General features: G+C 45.8%; 1 protein-coding gene across 4 annotated transcripts; it reads right to left on the bottom strand.

Moving 5' to 3' along the window:
- Nucleotides 1-1,871: 1,871 nt before the first annotated feature.
- LOC109904831 (solute carrier family 13 member 2-like) lies at nt 1,872-24,585 on the bottom strand. 4 transcript variants are annotated; one of them, XM_031790765.1, is made up of 13 exons: nt 24,378-24,585; nt 23,101-23,229; nt 21,625-21,761; nt 21,247-21,494; nt 18,930-18,992; nt 18,283-18,463; nt 17,729-17,851; nt 17,215-17,424; nt 16,861-16,955; nt 3,728-3,921; nt 3,449-3,592; nt 3,009-3,146; nt 1,872-2,685 (listed from the first exon to the last, which is right to left on the bottom strand). In XM_031790765.1, exons 1-13 carry the CDS (start codon nt 24,477-24,479, stop codon nt 2,551-2,553), a joined length of 1,899 nt encoding a protein of 632 aa, XP_031646625.1. In that variant the 5' UTR covers nt 24,480-24,585; the 3' UTR covers nt 1,872-2,550. The 4 variants fall into 4 exon arrangements, with proteins under 4 accessions (XP_031646625.1, XP_031646624.1, XP_031646626.1 ...); XM_031790764.1 differs by having other exon boundaries at nt 3,449-3,610; nt 24,378-24,584; XM_031790766.1 differs by having other exon boundaries at nt 3,449-3,610; nt 21,274-21,494; nt 24,378-24,582.
- Between the last annotated feature and the right edge of the window lie 3,342 nt (nt 24,586-27,927).

Here is a 27,927-nt window from a genome sequence, read left to right as displayed (position 1 = left end):
CTACTACCCATCTATGCATGGAACCACCCTACTACCCATCTATGCATGGTACCACCCTACTACCCATCTATGCATGGAACCACCCTACCGACCATCTACGCATGGAACCACCCTACAATGCATGGTACCACCCTACTACCCATCTGCGCATGGAACCACCCTACTATGCATGGCACCACCCTACTACCCATCTATGCATGGAACCACCCTACTACCCAACTATACATGGTACCACCCTACTACCCATCTATGCATGGAACCACCCTACTACCCAACTATACATGGAAACACCCTACTACCCATCTATGCATGGTACCACCCTACTACCCATCTATGCATGGTACCACCCTACTACCCATCTATGCATGTAACCACCCTACTACCCAACTATGCATGGTACCACCCTACTACCCATCTATGCATGGAACCACCCTACTACCCAACTATACATGGTACCACCCTACTACCCATCTATGCATGGAACCACCCTACTACCCAACTATACATGGAACCACCCTACTACCCATCTATGCATGGAACCACCCTACTACCCATCTATGCATGGTACCACCCTACTACCCATCTATGCATGGAACCACCCTACTACCCAACTATACATGGAACCAACCTACTACCCATCTATGCATGGAACCACCCTACTACCCATCTATGCATGGAACCACCCTACTACCCATCTATGCATGGAACCACCCTACTACCCATCTATGCATGGAACCACCCTACTACCCATCTATGCATGAAACCACCCTACTACCCATCTATGCATGAAACCACCCTACTACCCATCTATGCATGAAACCACCCTACTACCCATCTATGCATGAAACCACCCTACTACCCATCTATGCATGGTACCACCCTACTACCCATCTATGCATGGAACCACCCTACTACCCATCTATGCATGAAACCACCCTACTACCCATCTATGCATGAAACCACCCTACTACCCATCTTATGCATGAAACCACCCTACTACCCATCTATGCATGAAACCACCCTACTACCCATCTATGCATGGTACCACCCTACTACCCATCTATGCATGGTACCACCCTACTACCCATCTATGCATGGTACCACCCTACTACCCATCTATGCATGAAACCACCCTACTACCCATCTATGCATGGTACCACCCTACTACCCATCTATGCATGAAACCACCCTACTACCCATCTATGCATGGTACCACCCTACTACCCATCTATGCATGGTACCACCCTACTACCCATCTATGCATGAAACCACCCTACTACCCATCTATGCATGGTACCACCCTACTACCCATCTATGCATGGAACCACCCTACTACCCATCTATGCATGAAACCACCCTACTACCCATCTATGCATGGAACCACCCTACTACCCATCTATGCATGAAACCACCCTACTACCCATCTATGCATGAAACCACCCTACTACCCATCTATGCATGAAACCACCCTACTACCCATCTATGCATGAAACCACCCTACTACCCATCTATGCATGGTACCACCCTACTACCCATCTATGCATGGTACCACCCTACTACCCATCTATGCATGAAACCACCCTACTACCCATCTATGCATGGTACCACCCTACTACCCATCTATGCATGAAACCACCCTACTACCCATCTATGCATGGTACCACCCTACTACCCATCTATGCATGGTACCACCCTACTACCCATCTATGCATGAAACCACCCTACTACCCATCTATGCATGGTACCACCCTACTACCCATCTATGCATGGAACCACCCTACTACCCATCTATGCATGAAACCACCCTACTACCCATCTATGCATGACCATGCAATGATCACGGCAGAATGTTACCCAGATTATAACCCAAATGTTTTTATATCTCATTTTATTACCAACTGCCCTGATGACCCTTGGTCATGAAAAGGTCATCCTGTCAGTTGTTCCTTTAATTAATTCTATACATTGTAATTACATTTGATTTCCTGACATCAAAATAACATTTGTATTCCAACACAGATCGCCATTCACATTAAATAGATGTTTGTTAGTTTGTTGTTGTTTTTGACATAATAATATGTTCAGAGAAACAGAAATGATCTCATAGAATACCTTATAATTAAGGTATAACTATTCTGTTCTGTTCTATTCCCCAAACAGACACAGTATTTTCACCTCGTGTCCGCTCCTCTAAACTTAAGCAGATTTGGCTATCCCAAAAAGGATCAAATACAACCTGCATAGTTTAGCTGTACAAAAACCATTTAAATTGATTCATTTAAATTGATTTAATTCAAAACAATCAAAACTTTGACAGAGTGGAGGAGGAGTACCAGTCCAACCGGTAAACAGATACTGTGTGTGTTGTTATATGGAGTGTGTATACAGTAGCAGCTTTAGATCACCCTGAGAAGGTTGACCATCAGCACTTCTGTTTACAGCCTGCCCCAGATAGAGGTGTACATACAGCATCTCTCCCCTCTTCCCATCCCTCCACTCTCTTCCTCCTCCTCCTCCTTCCCTCCTTCCTTCCTTTCTGGTGTCACTAGATCAGGGGGTGGGTATGGTGGTAACATTGGCCCAGTCAGGGAAGGTGTTGAGATTGAACATAGCTGTTCCCCAGGTGTTCAGGGCGATGTTGATGGTGATGACACCAATAATGTTCAGCACGAATCCAGCCTTCGCCTGTTGTCAGTGCAGTAAAAAACATGGGTCACAGACAGAATGTTTCACAACCATGTATTCTACTAGTCTGCATCCAAACTGAATTGCTCCGTTTCACCACTGGTTTCAATGACTCAATCAATCAATCACATTTATTTACAGAATAAAGCCCTTTTTATATCAGTAATTATCACAAAGTGTTTTTTACAATGAAGAGATGACCAGACTGAAATCATGAAGTGAAAAATAACAATTCAGTTTGGATCCAGTACTGTATTTCACTCTATACAAAGTACTGTATGGAGAGAGGTGCGAGGTGAGGGGTGAAGGGTCGTAGGTCGTACCATGTCCATGACTTTGAGGTTGCCATAGGAGAAGGCGATGGCGTTAGGGGGTGTGGCCACCGGCAACATGAAGGCCAGCGAGGCACAGATGGTGCAGGGCAGCATGACGTACAGTGGGTGGAGCTTAATGGCTACGGCCTGGGAACAGACAGACAGGGTCACACATGGGTCAAAGGGGTGAAATGAACATTTAGTGTATGTCAGACCTGTGTCAGACCTGGGACCTGGGTCCAGTACACATGTCTTATACTTACCTGAGCTTGATTTAGTTTTCCCGGTAAAATGGAACCAATGGAATAGTCCCAAAATGACAAACTCCAAACTAAATCTAGCACCACTTAAAATAATTTATCCAGGTTTTCTAAGTGAACATCTGTGTTACCATGTGTGTTGCCTGGGTGTGGGTATGCGAATTTGTAAGGGATTCTCTCTGCTCTTACCATAGAGGCCAGTATAGGCAGGAACAATGTGGTAGTAGCTACGTTGCTGGAGCACTCAGTGAAAGTGGCGATGAGTAGAGACAGGAGGAAAGAGATGGCAACGGGAGGGATGGACTGCAGGGGGGCCAGACTTTCTCCTAGCCACTGAGACAGACCAGACGTCTTCACACGGATAAAAACATAACCACAGTTGTCATAATTTTTGTTACAAAAAATATAATACAGACAGACACACAGACCAATTCAGACCGACCGACCTAACAACAGACTGACGGTACCCTCGCTGCCCCGGGCCAGAGCGAAGCCTCCTCCCACTAGCAAGAGAATGTTCCAAGGCATCTTCTTATGGACCACGTCCCAATTGAGCAGGGTGGGAGGGGCCTTCAGGGGCTTTCCTACAGGGACAAGGCATACACTGGGCAATGACACAAGGTTTACAATCACGGTCCTTATAGGCTCGATTCTAGGCACTCCTGAAGGAACATGGTAATATGATAATTGTATCTCTGTCCAAATCTATATGGTCAGAGATTATATTGTTACAGTGTACTGAACTCTGTCCTAGATGGCACTGTACTAACTTATGCCTACTTACATTGCTACTCGGGAATCAAAGGCCATCATTAAATCCTAGATACTAAATTGACCCCGAAAGCACTCTTTGCCAGGAATACGAAAACAGAAGTCAAAGAGCCATGACAAGGCACCTCAAAGTCTGCCTCACAAACTCTGCTGCCTTGCACTCCAAACTCTAACTCTTCACTAAGTGCATTTAATCATTGTGACACACATGTATTTACCAAATATATTGAGCTGCCGCCGTTTAGAGGTAGGTGCTGAATTACTGGAGCCCTCCGTTTAGAGGTAGGTGCTGAATTACTGGAGCCCTCCGTTTAGAGGTAGGTGCTGAATTACTGGAGCCCTCCGTTTAGAGGTAGGTGCTGAATTACTGGAGCCCACCATTTGGAGGTAGGTGCTGAATTACTGGAGCCCTCCGTTTAGAGGTAGGTGCTGAATTACTGGAGCCCTCCATTTAGAGGTAGGTGCTGAATTACTGGAGCCCTCCATTTAGAGGTAGGTGCTGAATTACTGGAGCCCTCCGTTTAGAGGTAGGTGCTGAATTACTGGAGCCCTCCATTTAGAGGTAGGTGCTGAATTACTGGAGCCCACCATTTGGAGGTAGGTGCTGAATTACTGGAGCCCACCATTTGGAGGTAGGTGCTGAATTACTGGAGCCCTCCGTTTAGAGGTAGGTGCTGAATTACTGGAGCCCTCCATTTAGAGGTAGGTGCTGAATTACTGGAGCCCTCCATTTAGAGGTAGGTGCTGAATTACTGGAGCCCTCCGTTTAGAGGTAGGTGCTGAATTACTGGAGCCCTCCATTTAGAGGTAGGTGCTGAATTACTGGAGCCCACCATTTGGAGGTAGGTGCTGAATTACTGGAGCCCTCCGTTTAGAGGTAGGTGCTGAATTACTGGAGCCCTCCGTTTAGAGGTAGATGCTGAATTACTGGAGCCCTCCGTTTAGAGGTAGATGCTGAATTACTGGAGCCCTCCATTTAGAGGTAGGTGCTGAATTACTGGAGCCCTCCGTTTAGAGGTAGGTGCTGAATTACTGGAGCCCTCCGTTTAGAGGTAGGTGCTGAATTACTGGAGCCCTCCATTTAGAGGTAGGTGCTGAATTACTGGAGCCCTCCGTTTAGAGGTAGGTGCTGAATTACTGGAGCCCTCCGTTTAGAGGTAGGTGCTGAATTACTGGAGCCCACCATTTGGAGGTAGGTGCTGAATTACTGGAGCCCTCCGTTTAGAGGTAGGTGCTGAATTACTGGAGCCCTCCATTTAGAGGTAGGTGCTGAATTACTGGAGCCCTCCATTTAGAGGTAGGTGCTGAATTACTGGAGCCCTCCGTTTAGAGGTAGGTGCTGAATTACTGGAGCCCTCCATTTAGAGGTAGGTGCTGAATTACTGGAGCCCACCATTTGGAGGTAGGTGCTGAATTACTGGAGCCCACCATTTGGAGGTAGGTGCTGAATTACTGGAGCCCTCCGTTTAGAGGTAGGTGCTGAATTACTGGAGCCCTCCATTTAGAGGTAGGTGCTGAATTACTGGAGCCCTCCATTTAGAGGTAGGTGCTGAATTACTGGAGCCCTCCGTTTAGAGGTAGGTGCTGAATTACTGGAGCCCTCCATTTAGAGGTAGGTGCTGAATTACTGGAGCCCACCATTTGGAGGTAGGTGCTGAATTACTGGAGCCCTCCGTTTAGAGGTAGGTGCTGAATTACTGGAGCCCTCCGTTTAGAGGTAGATGCTGAATTACTGGAGCCCTCCGTTTAGAGGTAGATGCTGAATTACTGGAGCCCTCCATTTAGAGGTAGGTGCTGAATTACTGGAGCCCTCCGTTTAGAGGTAGGTGCTGAATTACTGGAGCCCTCCGTTTAGAGGTAGGTGCTGAATTACTGGAGCCCTCCGTTTAGAGGTAGGTGCTGAATTACTGGAGCCCTCCATTTAGAGGTAGGTGCTGAATTACTGGAGCCCTCCGGTTAGAGGTAGGTGCTGAATTACTGGAGCCGACCATTTAGAGGTAGGTGCTGAATTACTGGAGCCCTCCGTTTAGAGGTAGGTGCTGAATTACTGGAGCCCTCCGTTTAGAGGTAGGTGCTGAATTACTGGAGCCCTCCGTTTAGAGGTAGATGCTGAATTACTGGAGCCCACCATTTAGAGGTAGGTGCTGAATTACTGGAGCCCACCATTTGGAGGTAGGTGCTGAATTACTGGAGCCCACCATTTGGAGGTAGGTGCTGAATTACTGGAGCCCTCCGTTTAGAGGTAGGTGCTGAATTACTGGAGCCCTCCATTTAGAGGTAGGTGCTGAATTACTGGAGCCCTCCATTTAGAGGTAGGTGCTGAATTACTGGAGCCCTCCGTTTAGAGGTAGGTGCTGAATTACTGGAGCCCTCCATTTAGAGGTAGGTGCTGAATTACTGGAGCCCACCATTTGGAGGTAGGTGCTGAATTACTGGAGCCCTCCGTTTAGAGGTAGGTGCTGAATTACTGGAGCCCTCCGTTTAGAGGTAGATGCTGAATTACTGGAGCCCTCCGTTTAGAGGTAGATGCTGAATTACTGGAGCCCTCCATTTAGAGGTAGGTGCTGAATTACTGGAGCCCTCCGTTTAGAGGTAGGTGCTGAATTACTGGAGCCCTCCGTTTAGAGGTAGGTGCTGAATTACTGGAGCCCTCCGTTTAGAGGTAGGTGCTGAATTACTGGAGCCCTCCATTTAGAGGTAGGTGCTGAATTACTGGAGCCCTCCGGTTAGAGGTAGGTGCTGAATTACTGGAGCCGACCATTTAGAGGTAGGTGCTGAATTACTGGAGCCCTCCGTTTAGAGGTAGGTGCTGAATTACTGGAGCCCTCCGTTTAGAGGTAGGTGCTGAATTACTGGAGCCCTCCGTTTAGAGGTAGATGCTGAATTACTGGAGCCCTCCATTTAGAGGTAGGTGCTGAATTACTGGAGCCCTCCATTTAGAGGTAGGTGCTGAATTACTGGAGCCCTCCGTTTAGAGGTAGGTGCTGAATTACTGGAGCCCTCCATTTAGAGGTAGGTGCTGAATTACTGGAGCCCACCATTTGGAGGTAGGTGCTGAATTACTGGAGCCCTCCGTTTAGAGGTAGGTGCTGAATTACTGGAGCCCTCCATTTAGAGGTAGGTGCTGAATTACTGGAGCCCTCCGTTTAGAGGTAGGTGCTGAATTACTGGAGCCCTCCATTTAGAGGTAGGTGCTGAATTACTGGAGCCCTCCGTTTAGAGGTAGGTGCTGAATTACTGGAGCCCTCCGTTTAGAGGTAGATGCTGAATTACTGGAGCCCTCCGTTTAGAGGTAGGTGCTGAATTACTGGAGCCCTCCGTTTAGAGGTAGGTGCTGAATTACTGGAGCCCTCCATTTAGAGGTAGGTGCTGAATTACTGGAGCCCTCCGGTTAGAGGTAGGTGCTGAATTACTGGAGCCGACCATTTAGAGGTAGGTGCTGAATTACTGGAGCCCTCCGTTTAGAGGTAGGTGCTGAATTACTGGAGCCCTCCGTTTAGAGGTCGGTGCTGAATTACTGGAGCCCACCATTTGGAGGTAGGTGCTGAATTACTGGAGCCCTCCGTTTAGAGGTAGGTGCTGAATTACTGGAGCCCTCCGTTTAGAGGTAGATGCTGAATTACTGGAGCCCTCCGTTTAGAGGTAGGTGCTGAATTACTGGAGCCCTCCGTTTAGAGGTAGGTGCTGAATTACTGGAGCCCTCCGTTTAGAGGTAGGTGCTGAATTACTGGAGCCCTCCATTTAGAGGTAGGTGCTGAATTACTGGAGCCCTCCGGTTAGAGGTAGGTGCTGAATTACTGGAGCCGACCATTTAGAGGTAGGTGCTGAATTACTGGAGCCCTCCGTTTAGAGGTAGGTGCTGAATTACTGGAGCCCTCCGTTTAGAGGTCGGTGCTGAATTACTGGAGCCCACCATTTGGAGGTAGGTGCTGAATTACTGGAGCCCTCCGTTTAGAGGTAGGTGCTGAATTACTGGAGCCCTCCGTTTAGAGGTAGATGCTGAATTACTGGAGCCCTCCATTTAGAGGTAGGTGCTGAATTACTGGAGCCCTCCGTTTAGAGGTAGGTGCTGAATTACTGGAGCCCTCCGGTTAGAGGTAGGTGCTGAATTACTGGAGCCCACCATTTAGAGGTAGGTGCTGAATTACTGGAGCCCTCCGTTTAGAGGTAGGTGCTGAATTACTGGAGCCCTCCGTTTTGCAGCTTGACCTTGTCACTTATCAGGAGTAAGAACACTAAACTCAGCTTAAGTTACAGAGGGAGAAAAGGAGATATGTATTTATAAGTGTCCACCAGTCATTTATTGATTTGAAAGTTATTTATTTCAGGGTCAGAACAGAGAGTAGAGCCATGTAGGGCTGACCTTGAGGCTAGTGCTATCACGATGCAGCTCCCTCTGATGTTTCTTGGAGTGTGTGTGTGTGTGTGTGTGTGTGTGTGTGTGTGTGTGTGTGTGTGTGTGTGTGTGTGTGTGTGTGTGTGTGTGTGTGTGTGTGTGTGTGCGCAAGCGTGTGTGAGCCCTGGGAAGTGAGAGTGCTATCAGGACAATTACAAAGCACTGAGTCAGCAAGATTGCATTTCTATACCAGGGGTTCTTGAACTTTTTCAGAATGGTACCCAAATTAGAAATTTATGCGACCCAAGCTCCTAAAAACATGCCCTATTTTGTGGGACCTCCCAGCACGCGGGCAAAAATATTTTAGAGGCCCCCTCCTGGAGGAGAGAAACATTTTATTTTTAAAGTTAATTCCCTACAATTCTACACATTTTGCCATGTTAATATGATATCTGATTGAGAGTGGCTAACAAAATCAATGGGGACGGAGGTCAGGACCCCTGGGCATGTGCCCTGCGTGCCCGGTCGCTATTCAGCCATGACTACTACAAGTTTAGATAGCTGGCTAGACTAACTTACCAATCTAAAAACTGTTAGCTGACATGGTGTCACGACTTCCGCTGAAGGTGGCTCCCCTGCCTGTTCGGGCGGTGCTCGGCGGTCGTCGTCACCGTCCTACTAGCCGCTACCGATCCCTTTTTCGTTTGTCTGTTGGTTTTGTCTTATTAGTTTCACCTGTGTGTATTTTGGTTTAATTAGCTTCCCTATATGTAGTAGTTTGACCCGCCCTTGTTTTGTGCGGGATTGTCTTTTGTTACGTGTGTACATATTAGGTCGTGGTGTATTTTGTTTTCTATACTGGACACCCTGTGGTTTTGGGTTGTCTGGTATGTCCTGCGCCCTGTATTTTATTGGGCTTATTAGTTTGGTGTGCAATAGTAAAGGACTTTACTCCGTTACTCTCTGCGTCTGATTCCTGCACACACACCTAGTCCCGCGTGACAGAATCCCGCACCAACAACATGGAATTAGCAGGAGCAGCCGCATCTCCTCTCCCATCGATGGAGGAAAGGGTCCTCCATCATACCAGCGTTCTCCATAGGATTGGTTCGGCCATGGACCAAATGATGGAGAGGATGGATCGATGGGAGAGGAGTGGCCTTTCCACCTCATCTCCAGCACCCCCTCCTCCAGCACCTCCTGCTCCTGCTACCGCATCTGGCTCCAGGGCTCTTCGGCTGACGCTCCCACGGGAGTATGATGGAACGGCGGCTGGGTGCCAGGGTTTCCTTCTACAACTGGAACTGTACCTGGCTACCGTGTGTCCTGCTCCCTCTGGAGAGGAGCGTGTGAGCGCCCTCGTCTCCTGTTTGACTGGGCAAGCACTCGAGTGGGCCAACGCAGTGTGGAATGGTCCGGACTCGGTGAGGGATCATTACCCAGAGTTCAACGGCTGTTCCACCTGCGTCAGGAGACGAGGAGCGCGCAGGACTTTGCCCTGGAGTTCAGGACCTTGGCCGCAGGAGCAGGGTGGAACGACAGGGCCCTGATAGATCATTTCCGATGCAGTCTCAGGGAGGACGTCCGCAGGGAGCTAGCATGTCAGGACACCACCCTCACACTGGATGAACTCATTGACATGGCTATCCGTCTCGACAACCTGCTGGCTGCCCGCGGGCGTTCGGCTCAGGTCCTGTCGTTGCCACTTCCCAGCCCTCCTGCTCCTATCCCTATGGAGTTAGGAGGGGCGGCTTCGAGGGGGACCGGAGGAGGAGTGTCCTCCTGCACCAGTTGTGGTCGGCGAGGGCACACGGCCGACCGGTGCTGGAGGAACTCGTCTGGGAGTCGGGAGGGCAGGCGGAGCACTACTCGATCACCCCAGGTGATCTAACTACCAGCTATCAGTCAGCAAACCATTGCTAGCGGTCATCAGCTAACCTTTAGCTCGGAAAGCTCTCGCCAGTTCGAACAACGCGACTCTAACCAGAGCATAACGGACCTATTATTTTTATCCCCGGATTCCCACCGCAAACTGAACTTTTTCATCTGGATCTTCACAACTAGCTAACTAGCTAACCGCAACCCCCGGATGACTACTCCTGGCTAGCGTTCCCATCCACTTAGCTTAAAATCAAATCCAAATCAAATGTTATTTGTCACATACACATGGTTAGCAGATATTAATGCGAGTGTAGCGAAATGCTTGTGCTTCTAGTTCCGACAATGCAGTAATAACCAACGAGTAATCTAGCTAACAATTCCAAATCTACTACCTTATACACATAAGTGTATACAGTATATACATATGAGATGAGTATGTAAACAAAGTGGCATAGTTTAAAGTGGCTAGTGATACATGTATTACATAAAGATGCAGTAGATGATATAGAGTACAGTATATATGTATACATATGAGAGAAATAATGTAGGGTATGTAAACATTATATTAAGTAGCATTGTTTAAAGTGGTTAGTGATATATTTTACATCAATTCCCATCAATTCCCATTATTAAAGTGGCTGGAGTTGAGTCAGTGTGTTGGCAGCAGCCACTCAATGTTAGTGGTGGCTGTTTAATTAACAGTCTGATGGCCTTGAGATAGAAGCTGTTTTTCAGTCTCTCGGTCCCAGTTTTGATGCACCTGTACTGACCTCGCCTTCTGGATGATAGCGGGGTGAACAGGCAGTGGCTTGGGTTGTTGTTGTCCTTGATGATCTTTATGGCCTTCCTGTGACATCGGGTGGTGTCCTGGAGGGCAGGTAGTTTGCCCCCGGTGATGCGTTGTGCAGACCTCACTACCCTCTGGAGAGCCTTACGGTTGTGGGCGGAGCAGTTGCCATACCAGGCGGTGATACAGCCCGACAAGATGCTCTCGATTGTGCATCTGTAGAAGTTTGTGAGTGCTTTTGGTGACAAGCCAAATTTCTTCAGCCTCCTGAGGTTGAAGCTAGCCCGGCCAGAGCTCTTGTGCTACCACCGAAGCATACTCCTGGGCTACAATATCCGGACCCACGACCGGTCTATCGATGTCACCGCATGAAGAGGCATAAACAGACTTAACCCCCATCGCGACGTCCCCCAAAGGCTAACTTTCTAGCCCTTGCTATCTGCTTGCTTGCTAATTCGGCCCGCTAACTGCTAGCTTGTTTAGCCCCGGCCTACTAACTGTTAGCTTGTTAGCACAGGCCTGCTAACTGTCTGAATCGCCGCATCCCCAGCCAGCCCATCCACTCACTGGACCCATATTTACTTTCAATCTCTTTTCGATTTTTAATTCGATTATACCTTCCGGTATCCTGCCTCACCCAATGTGATATGGAATCGCTATTATTTTTAACTTTTAGAACACATTCAATAACCTCCAGAAGCTAACCAGCTAACTAGCTACAAGCTATTGCTAGCGGCTTTTACCTTCAGCACAGCCAGCCAGTTTTTTTTGCCTGGATAATACTCACCAGTCTAGCTTCCCTGTCCCATCAACCGCTGCCGCCTGGACACTGTGATCACTTGGCTACATAGCTGATGCCTGCTGGACTGTCCATTAATCACGGTACTCCATTCTGTTTGTTTATGTTTTATCTTTCGGCCCCAGCCGCACTCAGGCTCTGTGTGTAGTTAATCCGACCCTCTCTGCCTAGTCAACACCATTTAACCTGCTGTTGTTGTGCTAGCTGATTAGCTGTTGTTGTCTCACCTACTGGTTTAGCTAGCTCTCCCAAGCAACACCTGTGATTACTGTATGCCTCGCTGTATGTCTCTCTCAAATGTCAATATGCCTTTTATACTGTTGTTCAGGTTAGTTATCATTGTTTTAGTTTACAATGGAGCCCCTAGTTCCACTCTTCATACCCCTGATACCTCCTTTGTCCCACCTCCCACACATGCGGTGATCTCACCCATTACAACCAGCATGTCCAGCGATACAACCTCTCTTATCATCACCCAGTGCCTGGGCTTACTTCCGCTGTACCTGCACCCCACCATACCCCTGTCTGCGTATTATGCCCTGAATATATTCTACCATGCCCAGAAATCTGCTCCTTTTATTCATTGTCCCCAATGCTCTATGCGACCAGTTTTGATAGCCTTTAGCCGCACCCTCATACTACTCCTCCTCTGTTCCGCGGGTGATGTGGAGGTAAACCCAGGCCCTGCATGTCCCCAGGCACCCTCATTTGTAGACTTCTGTGATCGAAAAAGCCTTGGTTTCATGCATGTCAACATCAGAAGCCTCCTCCCTAAGTTTGTTTTACTCACTGCTTGAGCACACTCTGCTAACCCTGATGTCCTTGCCGTGTCTGAATCCTGGCTCAGGAAGGCCACCAAAAATTCTGAGATTTCTATACCCAACTATAACATTTTCCATCAAGATAGAACTGCCAAAGGGGGAGGAGTTGCAGTCTACTGCAGAGATAGCCTGCAAAGTAATGTCATACTTTCCAGGTCCATACCCAAACAGTTCGAACTACTAATTTTAAAAATGTCTCTCTCCAGAAATAAGTCTCTCACTGTTGCCGCCTGCTACCGAACCCCCTCAGCTCCCAGCTGTGCCCTGGACACCATTTGTGAATTGATTGCCCCCCATCTAGCTTCAGAGTTTGTTCTGTTAGGTGACCTAAACTGGGATATGCTTAACACCCCGGCAGTCCTACAATCTAAGCTAGATGCCCTCAATCTCACACAAATTATCAAGGAACCCACCAGGTACAACCCTAAATCTGTAAACAAGGGCACCCTCATAGACGTCATCCTGACCAACTGGCCCTCCAAATACACCTCCGCTGTCCTCAACCAGGATCTCAGCGATCACTGCCTCATTGCCTGCATCCGCTACGGATCCGCAGTCAAAGACCACCCCTCATCACTGTCAAACGCTCCCTAAAACACTTCTGTGAGCAGGCCTTTCTAATCGACCTGGCCCGGGTATCCTGGAAGGACATTGACCTCATCCCGTCAGTTGAGGATGCCTGGTCATTCTTTAAAAGTAACTTCCTCACCATTTTAGATAAGCATGCTCCGTTCAAAAAATGCAGAACTAAGAACAGATATAGCCATTGGTTCACTCCAGACCTGACTGCCCTCGACCAGCACCAAAACATCCTGTGGCGGACTGCAATAGCATCGAATAGCAACTGTTCAGGGAAGTCAGGAACCAATACACGCAGTCAGTCAGGAAAGCAAAGGCCAGCTTCTTCAGGCAGAAATTTGCATCCTGTAGCTCTAACTCCAAAAAGTTCTGGGACACTGTGAAGTCCATGGAGAACAAGAGCACCTCCTCCCAGCTGCCCACTGCACTGAGGCTCGGTAACACGGTCACCACCGATAAATCCATGATTATCGAAAACTTCAACAAGCATTTCTCAACGGCTGGCCATGCCTTCCTCCTGGCTACTCCAACCTCGGCCAACAGCTCCGCCCCCCCCCCGCACCTACTCGCCCAAGCCTCTCCAGGTTCTCCTTTACCCAAATCCAGATAGCAGATGTTCTGAAAGAGCTGCAAAACCTGGACCCGTACAAATCAGCTGGGCTTGACAATCTGGACCCTCTATTTCTGAAACTATCCGCCGCCATTGTCGCCACCCCTATTACCAGCCTGTTCAACCTCTCTTTCATATCGTCTGAGATCCCCAAGGTTTGGAAAGCTGACGCAGTCATCCCCCTCTTCAAAGGGGGAGACACCCTGGACCCAAACTGTTACAGACCTATATCCATCCTGCCCTGTCTATCTAAGGTCTTCGAAAGCCAAGTCAACAAACAGGTCACTGACCATCTCGAATCCCACCGTACCTTCTCCGCTGTGCAATCTGGTTTCCGAGCCGGTCACGGGTGCACCTCAGCCACGCTGAAGGTACTAAACGATATCATAACCGCCATCGATAAAAGACAGTACTGTGCAGCCGTCTTCATCGACCTTGCCAAGGCTTTCGACTCTGTCAATCACCATATTCTTATCGGTAGACTCAGTAGCCTCTGTTTTTCTGATGACTGCCTTGCCTGGTTCATCAACTACTTTGCAGACAGAGTTCAGTGTGTCAAATCGGAGGGCATGCTGTCCGGTCCTCTGGCTGTCTCTATGGGGGTGCCACAGGGTTCAATTCTCGGGCCGACTCTTTTCTCTGTATATATCAATGATGTTGCTTTTACTGCGGGCGATTCCCTGATCCACCTCTACGCAGACGACACCATTCTGTATACTTCCGGCCCGTCCTTGGACACTGTGCTATCTAACCTCCAAACAAGCTTCAATGCCATACAACACTCCTTCCGTGGCCTCCAACTGCTCTTAAACGCTAGTAAAACCAAATGCATGCTTTTCAACCGTTCCCTGCCTGCACCCGCATCACCACCCTGGATGGTTCCGACCTAGAATATGTGGACATCTATAAGTACCTAGGTGGCTAGACTGTAAACTCTCCTTCCAGACTCATATCAAACATCTCCAATCTAAAATCAAATCTAGAGTCGGCTTTCTATTCCGCAACAAAGCCTCCTTCACTCACGCCGCCAAACTTACCCTAGTAAAACTGACTATCCTACCGATCCTCGACTTCGGCGATGTCATAAACAAAATAGCTTCCAACACTCTACTCAGCAAACTGGATGCAGTTTATCACAGTGCCATCCGTTTTTTTACTAAAGCACCTTATACCACCCACCACTGCGACCTGTATGCTCTAGTCGGCTGGCCCTCGCTACATATTCGTCGCCAGACCCACTGGCTCCAGGTCATCTACAAGTCCATGCTAGGTAAAGCTCCGCCTTATCTCAGTTCACTGGTCACGATGGCAACACCCACCCGTAGCACGCGTCCAGCAGGTGTATCTCACTGATCATCCCTAAAAGAAGCTATCGTATCAAACCCGACGTCCCGAGTCATTAATTTGAAGTTAGTTAATCTAAAAAAAAGCCAACACCTCATTTGGCCGCCTTTCCTTCCAGTTCTCTGCTGCCTGTGACTGGAACGAATTGCAAAAATCGCTGATGTTGGAGACTTTTATCTCCCTCACCAACTTCAAACATCTGCTATCTGAGCAGCTAACCGATCGCTGCAGCTGTACATAGTCTATCGGGCCTACAGTGCCTCGTGGACTGGGAGGGGTACGGTCCGGAGGAGAGATGCTGGGTTCCGGTGGGGGACATTCTGGACCCTTCTCTCCTGAGAGATTTCCACCGCCTCCACCCGGATCGCCCGGCGCCTCGTCCTCCGGGTCGTCCTCGAGGCCGATCGCGGCGCACTGCGGGAGCCGCGCATCGGGGTGGGGTGGGGGGGGGGGGGTACTGTCATGACTTCCGCCGAAGTTGGTTCCCCTGCCTGTACGGGCGGTGCTCGGCGGTCGTCGTCGTCGTCCTACTAGCCGCTACCGATCCCTTTTTCGTTTGTCTGTTGGTTTTGTCTTATTAGTTTCACCTGTGTGTATTTTGGTTTAATTAGCTTCCCTATATGTAGTAGTTTGACCCGCCCTTGTTTTGTGCGGGATTGTCTTTTGTTACGTGTGTACATATTACGTCGTGGTGTATTTTGTTTTCTATACTGGACACCCTGTGGTTTTGGGTTGTCTGATATAGTGTCCTGCGCCCTGTATTTTATTGGGCTTATTAGTTTGGTGTGCAATAGTAAAGGACTTTACTCCGTTACTCTCTCTCTGCGTCTGATTCCTGCACACACACCTAGTCCCGCGTGACACATGGCTAATTGAGTGACTGCCAATGACTGACATAACTAGAGGAAAACTGATGGTGGACAACCAAATGTCAAAACTGCACATTGTGTATTTTACAATGAGTAAATTGAGTAAGTTGAGACGCCGACTGAGTCCCCCCAAAAAATTATGTCACGACTCACCATTAACATGTCCAACCCATACTTTAAGAAAGGCCGCTCTATACAATAGTATCACAGAAAGGCAGACACACACACCGTCTCTCTCAATCGCACACTCGTAAACACACCCATGTCAAATCAAATAAAAAAATGTGGTCACATACACATGGTTAGAAGATGTTAATGCGAGTGTAGCGAAATGCTTGTGCTTCTAGTTCCAACACTGCAGTAATATCTAACAAATAATCAAACATTTCCCAACAACTACCTAATACACACACATCTAAAGGGGTGAATGAGAATATGTACATATAAATATATGGATGAGCGATGGCAGAGCGGCATAGTCAAGGCGCTGTAGATGGTGTAAAATACAGTATATACATGTAATATGAGTAATGTAAGATATGTAAACATTATAAATAAAATGCAGTATATACATGTGATATGAGTAATGTAAGATATGTAAACATTATTAAAGTGCCATTATTTAACATGACTAGTGATCCATTTATTAAAGTGTCCAGTGATCGGGTCTTAATGTACTCACCACTCAAAGATATATTGACAAAAAACACACACATGCACAAACGTGCATACACACACACACACACACACACACACACACACACACACACACACACACACACACACACACACACACACACATACCATCCTCAGAGTACCCGCCACATCTGGGTAGTTGGGATGGGATCACAAAGAACAGCGTTGACATCAGCATGGCCACTGTGCCATCAGTGACATACCTGGGACATATACATCTACATATAAACAATGTCTTTCAGTCCCACTCAACATGTCCCTATGTATTAATATGGTAATTACATAGGCATGTACAGTGTAATTACAGTTTATGTATATATTATGTGTATAGCTGTATTTGTTGCTTACAAAGAGCAAAGACTGGGTAACACAGCAGAAAGCTATCAGATTCTAAAAAAGCGAGATAACCAGGCAGAACCACAGGGAGTTACAACACAGAACATACTGATATCTATCACTCACGGTTTGTCCTTGTTGAAGAGCACAGCGGCCCAGCCGGGCATGAAGCCTGGTTCTCTGGTGAACCAGAGCAGGACCAGCAGGACAAACAGCACCAGGATGCAGCCCTCAGCGAAGGACACACTGCCCAGCTTCTTATACTCATTCTTTATCACCCCGTACGCCTCCTTGTCACCATCTTTATTCGTTCCACAGCCAAACAACTTCTTCATACTGTGGGTGAATGGGACAAATTGATCTCTTTACAGTACTGTATAGGATACTGGGTCTAATATAGGCTTTTATCTACTTTGTCTGTAGGTCAATGTCTAACATAAATGGATATCTATGTAAGTGATATATGACCATAAACCATTACCTTCTATTGTTTTACTATGCTTATTATATTGCATTTTGATTATTGGATTTGTTCATGAATATGTCCCCTAATAATCACATTGCTTCAGCTTCCTGTCAAGAGACAGTGTTATGGATGTTATTGACTGGAGGTAAAACATAACAGGAAAGAAGGACTCACTTGCAGCCCAGGTACATAAACTGCAGCCACAGCCAGGAGATGATCAGCATCAGAACCATGTTGGGGAAGGAGAAACCAAACCAGCTGGCAAAGTTGATGATGTCTCCATTTCCTGGGAACAGTCTGTGGGGAAAGAATGATAGAATGATAGAATTAGAACAAGCATCAGTTACATGAACATTCCAAATGGTACTGTACTGTAGGTACACCTAACATGGTCGCCGGGCGGTGCACCCACCAAAAAATGCTGCATTGAACGGGAATGTGCAGGGAATTCTAATTCTATTGAGGAAGTGACAGAGATGTTAGCTAACTCCCAAGCCAAGGAACTACTGTACAGTCAGTGTATCCAGTCTTGTGCTTTGGCTGCTGTAAACAAAGTACACTGGGCACTGCAGTTTTCCCAGAGAAGAACAGTTGCTAAACCCGTGTGCAATACTGTATCCACACACAATAACCCTTTAATGAGAGCTACTCAGATGGGTATCATACCGTATTTACTTGTAATAATGTGCATACATAGTAAGCCTTTATAAACAGACATATCAACATACTCGTCGACCTGTCCTTTGAGGATGAGGTTCGGGGCGGTGCCAGTGAGGGTGGCTGTTCCTCCGATGCTGGCAGCGTAACACACACTGAGACTCATGCCTTTATCCAGTTTCAGGTACTTAGCCTCCCTCTTTAGCCTCCTCTCCCTCGCCTCCGGACTCTCCTCCACCTTTGGCTCGGGCTCTGGGGGGAGAGAACCATGGGTCAGCCAATCAGAATGTTCAGGGGTTAGAGGTCAGTCTGTCAAACGTTTTCCTAAGGGTAACTAAGGGATTAGGGCAAATATTTTCCACCTGTTGTTTTCAGAGTCTGAAACAGGGATGATATAGAATATGATGTACAATATGTCTGAGTCAGTTGTATTCCATCTTAGCCAGATGAGAGAAGTCGAAACAATCTTGTCTTGAACAGACAAAATCAATAAGGTCAAATCCTGAATAAGCTTATCAATATATCTTACTTACTTGTGTTCCTCTACTAAGATGAATGATAAAACAATTGACAGAAAGGTGTTTCAGGGAATCCACAACAGGTTTGAATGAGGTGTGTTAGTCCTTGGCTGGAACAAAAGCCTGTCCACCCTGTGGGTTTCAAGGACCATGACTGAGGAACACTGATGTTGAGAGAATACACACTCTATTCTACTTACCTAACTGAATTCCATTCTTCATGGGCTTGACATCCTTTGTACATTCGGTAGTACATCCATCATCTGCCAAATAAGGGAGATATCATTTATTACAAAAACAGAAAGATGTGAATCAGCTTGTGATTGTGAAAGCTCATGGACACATAGTCTAGTGGTACCAGGCTGTATTTTAGTTTGAGAATGGCTTGAGAAACCTAGAACGGATGGTGTCAAGGCTAATGGACACAAAACAAATTATTCTCAACACAAACACACACACACACACATATAGTGGAGCAAAAAAGTATTTAGTTAGCCACCAATTGTGCAAGTTCTCCCACTTAAAAAGATGAGAGAGGCCTGTAATTTTCATCATAGGTACACTTCAACTTTGACAGACAAAATGAGAAGGAAAAAATCCAGAAAATCACGTTGTGTCACGTTCTGATCATTGTTCGTGTGTGTTTTCCTTGTTTTAGTGTTGGTCAGGATATGAGCTGGGTGGGCATTCTATGTTGTGTGTCTGGTTTGTCTATTTCTACGTTTGGCCTGATATGGTTCTCAATCAGAGGCAGGTGTTAGTCATTGTCTCTGATTGGGAACCATATTTAGGTAGCCTGTTTTGTGTTGGGTTTTGTGGGTGATTGTTCCTGTCTCTGTGTTTGTTGCACCAGATAGGGCTGTTTCAGTTTTTTCACATTTCTTGTTTTGTAGATTGTTGTATTTTCATCTTTATTAAAGATGCACAAAACTAACCACCTGCGTTTTGCTCCGCCTCTCTTTCCCCAGAAGAAAACCGTTACACATTGTAGGATTTTTAATGACTTTATTTGCAAATTATGGTGGAAAATAAGTATTTGGTCAATAACAAAAGTTTAACTCAATACTTTGTTATATACCCGTTGTTGGCAATGACAGAGGTCAAACGTTTTCTGTAAGTCTTCACAAGGTTTTCACACACTGTTGCTGGAATTTTGGCACATTCCTCCATGCAGATCTCCTCTAGAGCAGTGATGTTTTGGGGCTGTTGCTGGCCAACACGGACTTTCAACTCCCTCCAAAGATTTTCTATGGGGTTGAGATCTGGAGACTGGCTAGGCCACTCCAGGACCTAGAAATGCTTCTTACGAAGCCACTCCTTTGTTGCCCGGGTGGTGTGTTTGGGATCATTGTCATGCTGAAAGACCCAGCCACGTTTCATCTTCAATGCCCTTGCTGATGGAAGGAGGTTTTCACTCAAAATCTCACGATACATGGCCCCATTCATTCTTTCCTTTACACGGATCAGTCATCCTGGTCCCTTTGCAGAAAAACAGCCCCAAAGCATGATGTTTCCACCCCCATGTTTCACAGTAGGTATGATGTTCTTTGGATGCAACTCAGCATTCTTTGTCCTCCAAACACGACGAGTTGAGTTTTTACCAAAAAGTTCAACTTTGGTTTCATCTGACCATATGACATTCTCCCAATCTTCTTCTGGATCATCCAAATGCTCTCTAGCAAACTTCAGACGGGCCTGGACATGTACTGGCTTAAGCAGGGGGACATGTCTGGCACTGCAAGATTTGAGTCCCTGGCGGCGTAGTGTGTTACTGATGGTAGGCTTTGTTTCTTTGGTCCCAACTCTCTGCAGGTCATTCACTAGGTCCCCCCGTGTGGGTCTGGGATTTTTGCTCACCGTTCTTGTGATCATTTTGACCCCACGGGGTGAGATCTTGCGTGGAGCCCCAGATCGAGGGAGATTATCAGTGGTCTTGTATGTCTTCCATTTCCTAATAATTGCTCCCACAGTTGATTTCTTCAAACCAAGCTGCTTACCTATTGCAGATTCAGTCTTCCCAGTTTGGTGCAGGTCTACAATTTTGTTTCTGGTGTCCTTTGACAGCTCTTTGGTCTTGGCCATAGTAGAGTTTGGAGTGTGACTGTTTGAGGTTGTGGACAGGTGTCTTTTATACTGATAACAAGTTAAAACGGGTGCCATTAATACAGGTAACGAGTGGAGGACAGAGGAGCCTCTTAAAGAAGAAGTTACAGGTCTGTGAGAGCCAGAAATCCTGCTTGTTTGTAGGTGACCAAATACTTATTTTCCACCATAATTTGCAAATAAATTCATAAAAAATCCTACAATGTGATTTTCTGGATTTTTTTTCTTCTCATTTTGTCTGTCATAGTTGAAGTGTACCTATGATGAAAATAACAGGCCTCTCTCATCTTTTTAAGTGGGAGAACTTGCACAATTGGTGGCTGACTAAATACAGTACTTTTTTGCCCCACTGTACATACATACATACACACACCCCGCCCCACACACACACCACTTCCTCTTAACAACACACACATATGGTAATAATGTTCTCCTTGTCACCCATATCAAAGGCTTGGTTGTCCTGGCCCTTAGGTATCCCAGTCCCGGGCCCGGCCCCCCTGAGGGAGATCAGGTCCATCTCCCTCTCCTCTGCCTGGGCCTCGGTGTCACACAGCTGCTTCAGCACAGCATTAGAGATGGGCAGCATCATGGCAGTGGAGGCTGTGTTACCGATCCACATGGACAGGAAGGCTGTGGTGCCCATGAAGCCCATCATCAGACTGGAGAGACAGGAAGGGGAGAGAGAGACCATTTAAAAAGGAAACAGATAATTCAACATTAGGTTATCAGAACACTAGCCCAAACATCTCTGTAATAGGAGAATTAAAACAGGTAAAGGGGGTCTCTTACAGGGCAGGCTTCACCCCTACTAGGAGCAGTACTCTGAGGGCGATGCGTTTGTGAAGGTTCCAGTGTTCCACAGCTGTAGCCATCAACAGCCCTCCGACGAACAGCATGTTAGAGTCCTTCATGTACTGGGTACACACCTGGATGAGAGACAGACAGGTGGGTTCTTAATGACTGTACTGGCCTGAGACAGGTTTTGCTGAGAAATACCATAATATACTAAACATGGGATCAACAGTAAGGACTTTATCAACAGTACTTACACTACCGTTCAAAAGTTTGGGGTCACTTAGAAATGTCCATGTTTTTGAAAGAAAAGCAAATTTTTTGTCCATTAAAATAACATCAAATTGATCAGAAATACAGTGTAGATATTGCTAATATTGTAAATGACTATTGTAGCTGGACTTTAATGGTATATCTACATAGGCAACCATCACTCCTGTGTTTCAATGGCACGTTGTGTTAGCTAATCCAAGTTTAGAATTTTAAAAGGCTAATTGATCATTAGAAAACCCTTTTGTAGTTATGTTAGCACAGCTGAAAACTGTTGTCCTGATTAAAGAAGAAATAAACCTGGCCTTCTTTAGACTAGTTGAGTATCTGGAGCATCAGCATTTGTGGGTTCGATTGCAGGGTCAAAATTACTAGAAACAAAGAACTTCTGAAACTCGTCAGTCTATTCTTGTTCTGAGAAATGAAGGCTATTCCATGTGAGAAATTGCCAAGAAACTGAAGATCTCGTACAACGCTGTGTACTACTCCCTTCACAGAACAGTGCAAACTGGCTCTGACCAGAATAGAAAGAGGAGTGGGAGGCCCCGGTGCACAACTGAGCAAGAGGACAAGTACATTAGGGTATTTAGTTTGAGAAACAGACGCCTCACAAGTCCTCAACTGGTAGCTTCATTAAATAGTACCCGCAAAACACCAGTCTCAATATCAACAGTGAAGAGGCAACGCCGGGATGCTGGCCTTCTAGGCAGAGATACCTCTGTCCAGTGTCTGTGTTCTTTTGCTCATCTTAATCTTTTATTTTTATTGGCCATTCTGAGATATGGCTTTTTCTTTGCAACTCAACGCATCCCGGAGTCGCCTCTTCACTGTTGATGTTGAGACTCTGTACGCCTATGTAGATATTCCATTAAAAACCAGTCATTTATAACATTAACAATGTCTACACTGTATTTCTGATCAATTTGATGTTATTTTAATTGACCAAAAAAACAAGGAAATTACTAAGCGACCCCAAACTTTTGAACTGTAGTGTAGGTGCTTTATTCATACGTCCTCAACACTATATCTACTAAACCAAGATTTACATTTCACATTTTAGTCATAACAACTGTTGACCTGTTTATTCTGATCATAAAACAGAATCTTGTTTTCTCCATTGCTGAGTCTAGTGGGTGGGTAAGAACCAGTCATTAGGTATGAAGGTGGTTGAGTAGAGAGGGGAGAGGATAGTGGTGTTGGTACCTCACTTGACTCCATAATGCCCATCATAGGGAAGAGGATGACAGGCAGCAGACCGGTCACAGCCAGGGGCATACACTCTGTACACCAGTACACGGCCGTCAGGATGATCACATAGCCACAACTAGCCTCCTGTAAACACACACACACACACACACACACACACACACACACACACACACGGACTGTGAGAGGACTGTTGTGGTAGGTAGCATACAAGAACTGTTGTTGTAGGACACACGTACAAACGCGTACAACACACAGTCATTCCTCTCTCAGGACCATTTTGTTCTCAGTGAACAATCATCTGACACACAGCCAACAGCATCAAAGCACTCACAAGTAGGATAACTGTTTTAGAACAGAAAGGTATCTTATTGTGTGCAGTTCGTTTCAGTTACAGTTGTTCTTACAATGCTTAGTAAATAACAATCATTCTTGAAGAATATAACTTATATTGCTTAATGAGCTTAGTTCAACTGTCATACTCTATCAGAACCCAAAATATGAGCTTGTTTAACTCCAATGTTTGTAAACAATGTAATGTAAACACACTCTGTATAGTCTCAAAATATGGCTAAAACTATCATTTTTATACGATGGATGGTCAGTCCTTGCATCCATAGCTCTGTCTATGAATTTGAGAGTGGTTATATTTCCCCAGCCCCATCCCTCAGCTTTTACCAAAAGTTTTAATCAGTGACGGGTGAACCTTTGTAGTTGTTTGAAATGCGGATTGCCCCTTTAATACATATATGTTGATACATGAAGTTAATGAAATACATTCTTAAAGGGGGAAAACGGGCTTGGATTTTGGAGAAACAAATATATTTTATGACACACGGTAAGCCATTGATGATAAAAGATGAAGAACTATAAACTGCCTGTACCGCAAGTCTTTCATTTATGATGATTTATTGTCCTGGAGGACAACCGTAACTCACAGGGTACTCAACCTGTAATGTGCATGGCTGCTGAAGCTCCTATCTACACACACTAAATTACCAGTCTACAGTTGATTCCTGGATATTGGGAAATAATTATAAATGGCGCAAATACAATGGAAATGTCATACAGACGTGTAACCAAAATATTCAGTGAAGCTTTAATAAACATACAGTGTTGTCTAGGAATTCCGGCATTCAATTTGTGTACGGCCAGGGCTTGAAATGCTTCAGAACTTTATCCTCAACTAAGAATAACTTCTGAACTTTCAACAGGGTTAAAACAAACACATCAAAGCCTCAGTTATACACAAACAAACACACACACACTCTTACCGGTCCCCCAACTATTATGGGTAGAGGTAGAATCAACAGTGGGGTGAGGAATATGACCAGGTAATTCCGATACCTCCATAGCCCAGTCAGACACACCACCATGGCTGGTCCAGATATCCAGAGAGTAGCTCAGGTACACAGAGAAGAGAGATAGATATATTAGACAGAAAATCTCATCGGAGTGTGGGTGCAAAGGTTTTACGACATAATTGGGGACGCTACCACGCTGTTTAAAGTCAGAACAGTATATATACAGTATATAACGTAGAGGCTGAATTAAATATTAACTTTTGAGTGAGGTAACTGGGCTGAGTGTGAGTCAGTGAATAATTCAGTCACACCTTGTAGAGTACATGCTCCGACTAACTGAGGGCAAAAGGGGGTGAAATGTAATATTAGGAAGGTGTTCCTAATGTTTTGTACACCGTGCATCTCCTACCCCCAGCCCTTAAGGCACTGCTGGCTTTGCAAGTGTTACCCTTCACAGAACAGTGTTACCTATTTCTCTGTTGATCCATTGTCCACCCTGTCACATGGTCATCACATTCACCTGAGGATGCCTCACCCATCCCACCTCCCCCTTGTTTGGGTTGTGCTAAAGTCTATTGAAGAAAAAAACAATGACAAGAGCTGGACAGAAGGCCTTGTCAATTAAATACCTGCATAAGGGCCTCTCCTACTGAAATCTGGGTGATGTTCAATAACTATAACCTGAAGAAAACGGGGCGGTACAATCTGAATGTTTCTAATACGAGACGCTCATATACTGTTTCCATTGCAAAACATTTTGCTACAGGATTCCCAAATGAACACGACCCAAGAAGTCCATCTTCTGTTGAAGCCAGTTTATTGTCCCATAACAACAGTTGTCTGTTGTACAGAAGAAGAATAGTTGTTGGAACAATCCTAAGCCACTATGTTTTCAGAGTGAAAACATATTAGACTAGGAAATGTAAGTTCCTAAGCATGTTTGGTGCTTTAACCACTGTCATTACTGTCACATCTGCTCCTGCCACGCCCTCTACTGCTCACCCTGTGTCTCCTTGACCTGCCACCAATCCCCCAGTACTCTCTCCCTCTCCCTCTCTCTCTCTCTCTCTCTCTCTCTCTCTCTCTCTGTGTGATTGTGTGGGCGGAGACAGGTGTGCTGGAGTCAGAGCAGAACCCCACCAGCTGCAACTGTTCCATAATCAAGACCTCTTCAAATACTCAGCCCTGCCACTTCCACGCGTCCAGATCGTAATCTCTGCTCAGTCAGTCTTTCTAGCCGTTTATTACTATTCAGATCCTGTTATCCTGTTATGCCTGTTTTCCTCTCTGCTACAGTTCTGCCCGCTCTGACTCTGGTACCTGTCTCCAGTCCCACATCTCATCATCCTGCTACTCTGTCCTGGATTCCCCGCTCTACTACTCCCTTGGATTCCCCTCTGGACCTGCTTACCCTGTCTCAACCCCTCTCGCTTCAGCCTCAGCCTCTGCACCTGGTTTCCAGCAACCTGCCCGAGCTTCCCCTGACCTGCACTCCATCTCCCCCCTGTGTTTCAATAAATACCTTGGTTACTTCATCCCAGTCTCCTCATCTGAGTCTGCTCTTGGGTTCCGCTGTTCCACTCCACGTAACAATTACATGGTGTCATCATCTCTGGGCAAAGTACACACACCACTGTTTAGAAGGAATATTCCTCCATGCCACCCGTAACTCAGGTGTGTGTGTGTGTGTGTGTGTGTGTGTGTGTGTGTGTGTGTGTGTGTGTGTGTGTGTGTGTGTGTGTGTGTGTGTGTGTGTCTGTCTGCATGTGTGTACCACAATAAGTTAACCAAGGAAAAGTAAGAGTTTTCATGTCAACTCTCCCATGACAATGTTACATAAATTGTACTTTACATAAACCCTGTATTGCACAAGGCAGCCATGAATTGGGATGAAATTACTCTTCAGCACAAATTCCCGTTGAGTTATAAAGTCTTTATATGACCTGTTTAACAGTGCACTTCAATTGCTGCAGCTGGAAGTGAAAGGTCCCTTTCTCCCAACAAACCTTTGTTCTCAGTAATAGTGGAATTTGAATTGCAATAATGGAAAGTACTTTTTGATCGAAATGATTGATTGTAATGTTCTGTAATTCTGTGTCTTTAACGTACAGATACTGTATCGCAGACATAAACTTGGACATGTTATGGAATGCATCTTTAATACAACAGGATATGTGAGGATATTTCTGAGAGGGATTGGTGAAACCTGTGAGGGCACAAGCAGGATGAAAATGCCCTTTTATGCAAATAAACTGATTTAAACATTGGCAAAAAGAGTGCGGAATTGGACCTGTATCAAATACCTACACAAATACCTGTATCAACTTGTAGCACATTAAAGCTAAGGCAATACTGTGACAGCATCCAGAAGGCTATTGAAAATGATAAACCATCACCCAATAAAGTTTTTTTCAGTGTAATATTTAAAAAAGATCCATTTGCGATTGGTACATCCATTTTTGGACTTGATAACATATACACTGAGTGTACAAAACATTAAGAATACCTTCCTAATATGGAGTTGCAGCCCCTTTTGCCCTCAGAACAGCCACAGTTAGTCAGGGCATGGACTACAAGATGTCGAAAGTGTTCCACAGGGATGCTGGCCCATGTCGACTCCAATGCTTCCCACAGTTGTGTCAAGTTGGCTGGATGTCCTTTGGCTGGTGGACCATTCTTGATATGGGAAACTGTTGAGCATGAAAATCCAAGCAGCGTTGCAGTTCTTAACACACTCAAATCGGTGCGCCTGGCACCTACTACCAGACCACGTTCAAATGCACTTAAATATTTTGTCTCGCCCATTCACCCTCTGAATGGTACACATACACAATCCATTTCTTAATTGTCTCAAGGCTTAAAAATCCTTCTTTAACCTGTCTCTTCCCCTTCATCTACACTGATTGAAGTGTATTTAACAGGATACATCAATAAGGGATCATAGCTTTGACCTGGATTCACCTGGTCAGTCTATGACATGGGAAGCACAGGTGTTCCTAATGTTTTGTACACTCAGTGTATTTCCATTGATTCTTGAAAACGTATAAATGCCTCATGAGTACAACTGTCATACCCCACCAGAATCCAAAATATAAGCTTATTTTACTCTATTGTTTGTAAACAAACACTGTATGGCCTCAAAACATGGTTAAAACTATTATTTTGTTATAATGGATCATGGACAGTCCTTGCATCAATAGCTCTGTCTATGAATTTGAGAACGTGATTACATTTCTCCAGCCCCATCCCTCAGGTGTTTCTCAAAAGTTTTAAACAGTGATGGGTGAACTTTTGTAGTTGTTTGATCTGTAGATTGCTCCTTTAATATCTATTTTTGATTAATTAAATCTATCACGTAGACCAAGGCGCAGCATGGTAAGCGTACATTCTTCTTTATTATAAAAAAACTGAAAAAACTAAAACAAAATAACAAACCGAAACGTGACGCTAATATGAGTAGTGCAGACAGGCAACTAAACATAGAACAAGAACCCACAAACACAAAAGGGAAAATGGCCAC

Source organism: Oncorhynchus kisutch, linkage group LG15 (assembly GCF_002021735.2).
Source record: "Oncorhynchus kisutch isolate 150728-3 linkage group LG15, Okis_V2, whole genome shotgun sequence".
NCBI lineage: Eukaryota > Metazoa > Chordata > Actinopteri > Salmoniformes > Salmonidae > Oncorhynchus > Oncorhynchus kisutch.
Note: the sequence above shows the minus strand (reverse complement) of the source record. Positions and strands in the feature narration are given on the sequence as shown.

What these genes read in the sequence shown, in the direction of transcription:
- LOC109904831 (XM_031790764.1), bottom strand. Translation starts at nt 24,479, where the DNA reads ATGGTGGTGTGTCTGACTGGGCTATGGAGGTATCGGAATTACCTGGTC. An exon ending in GCATTATGGAGTCAAGTGAG is followed by an intron (nt 21,762 to 23,100) that starts GTACCAACACCA and finishes TCTCTCATCCAG; the next exon opens with GTGTGTACCCAGTACATGAA. An exon ending in CTCTGGCCCGGGGCAGCGAG is followed by an intron (nt 3,611 to 3,727) that starts GGTACCGTCAGT and finishes ATCCGTGTGAAG; the next exon opens with ACGTCTGGTCTGTCTCAGTG.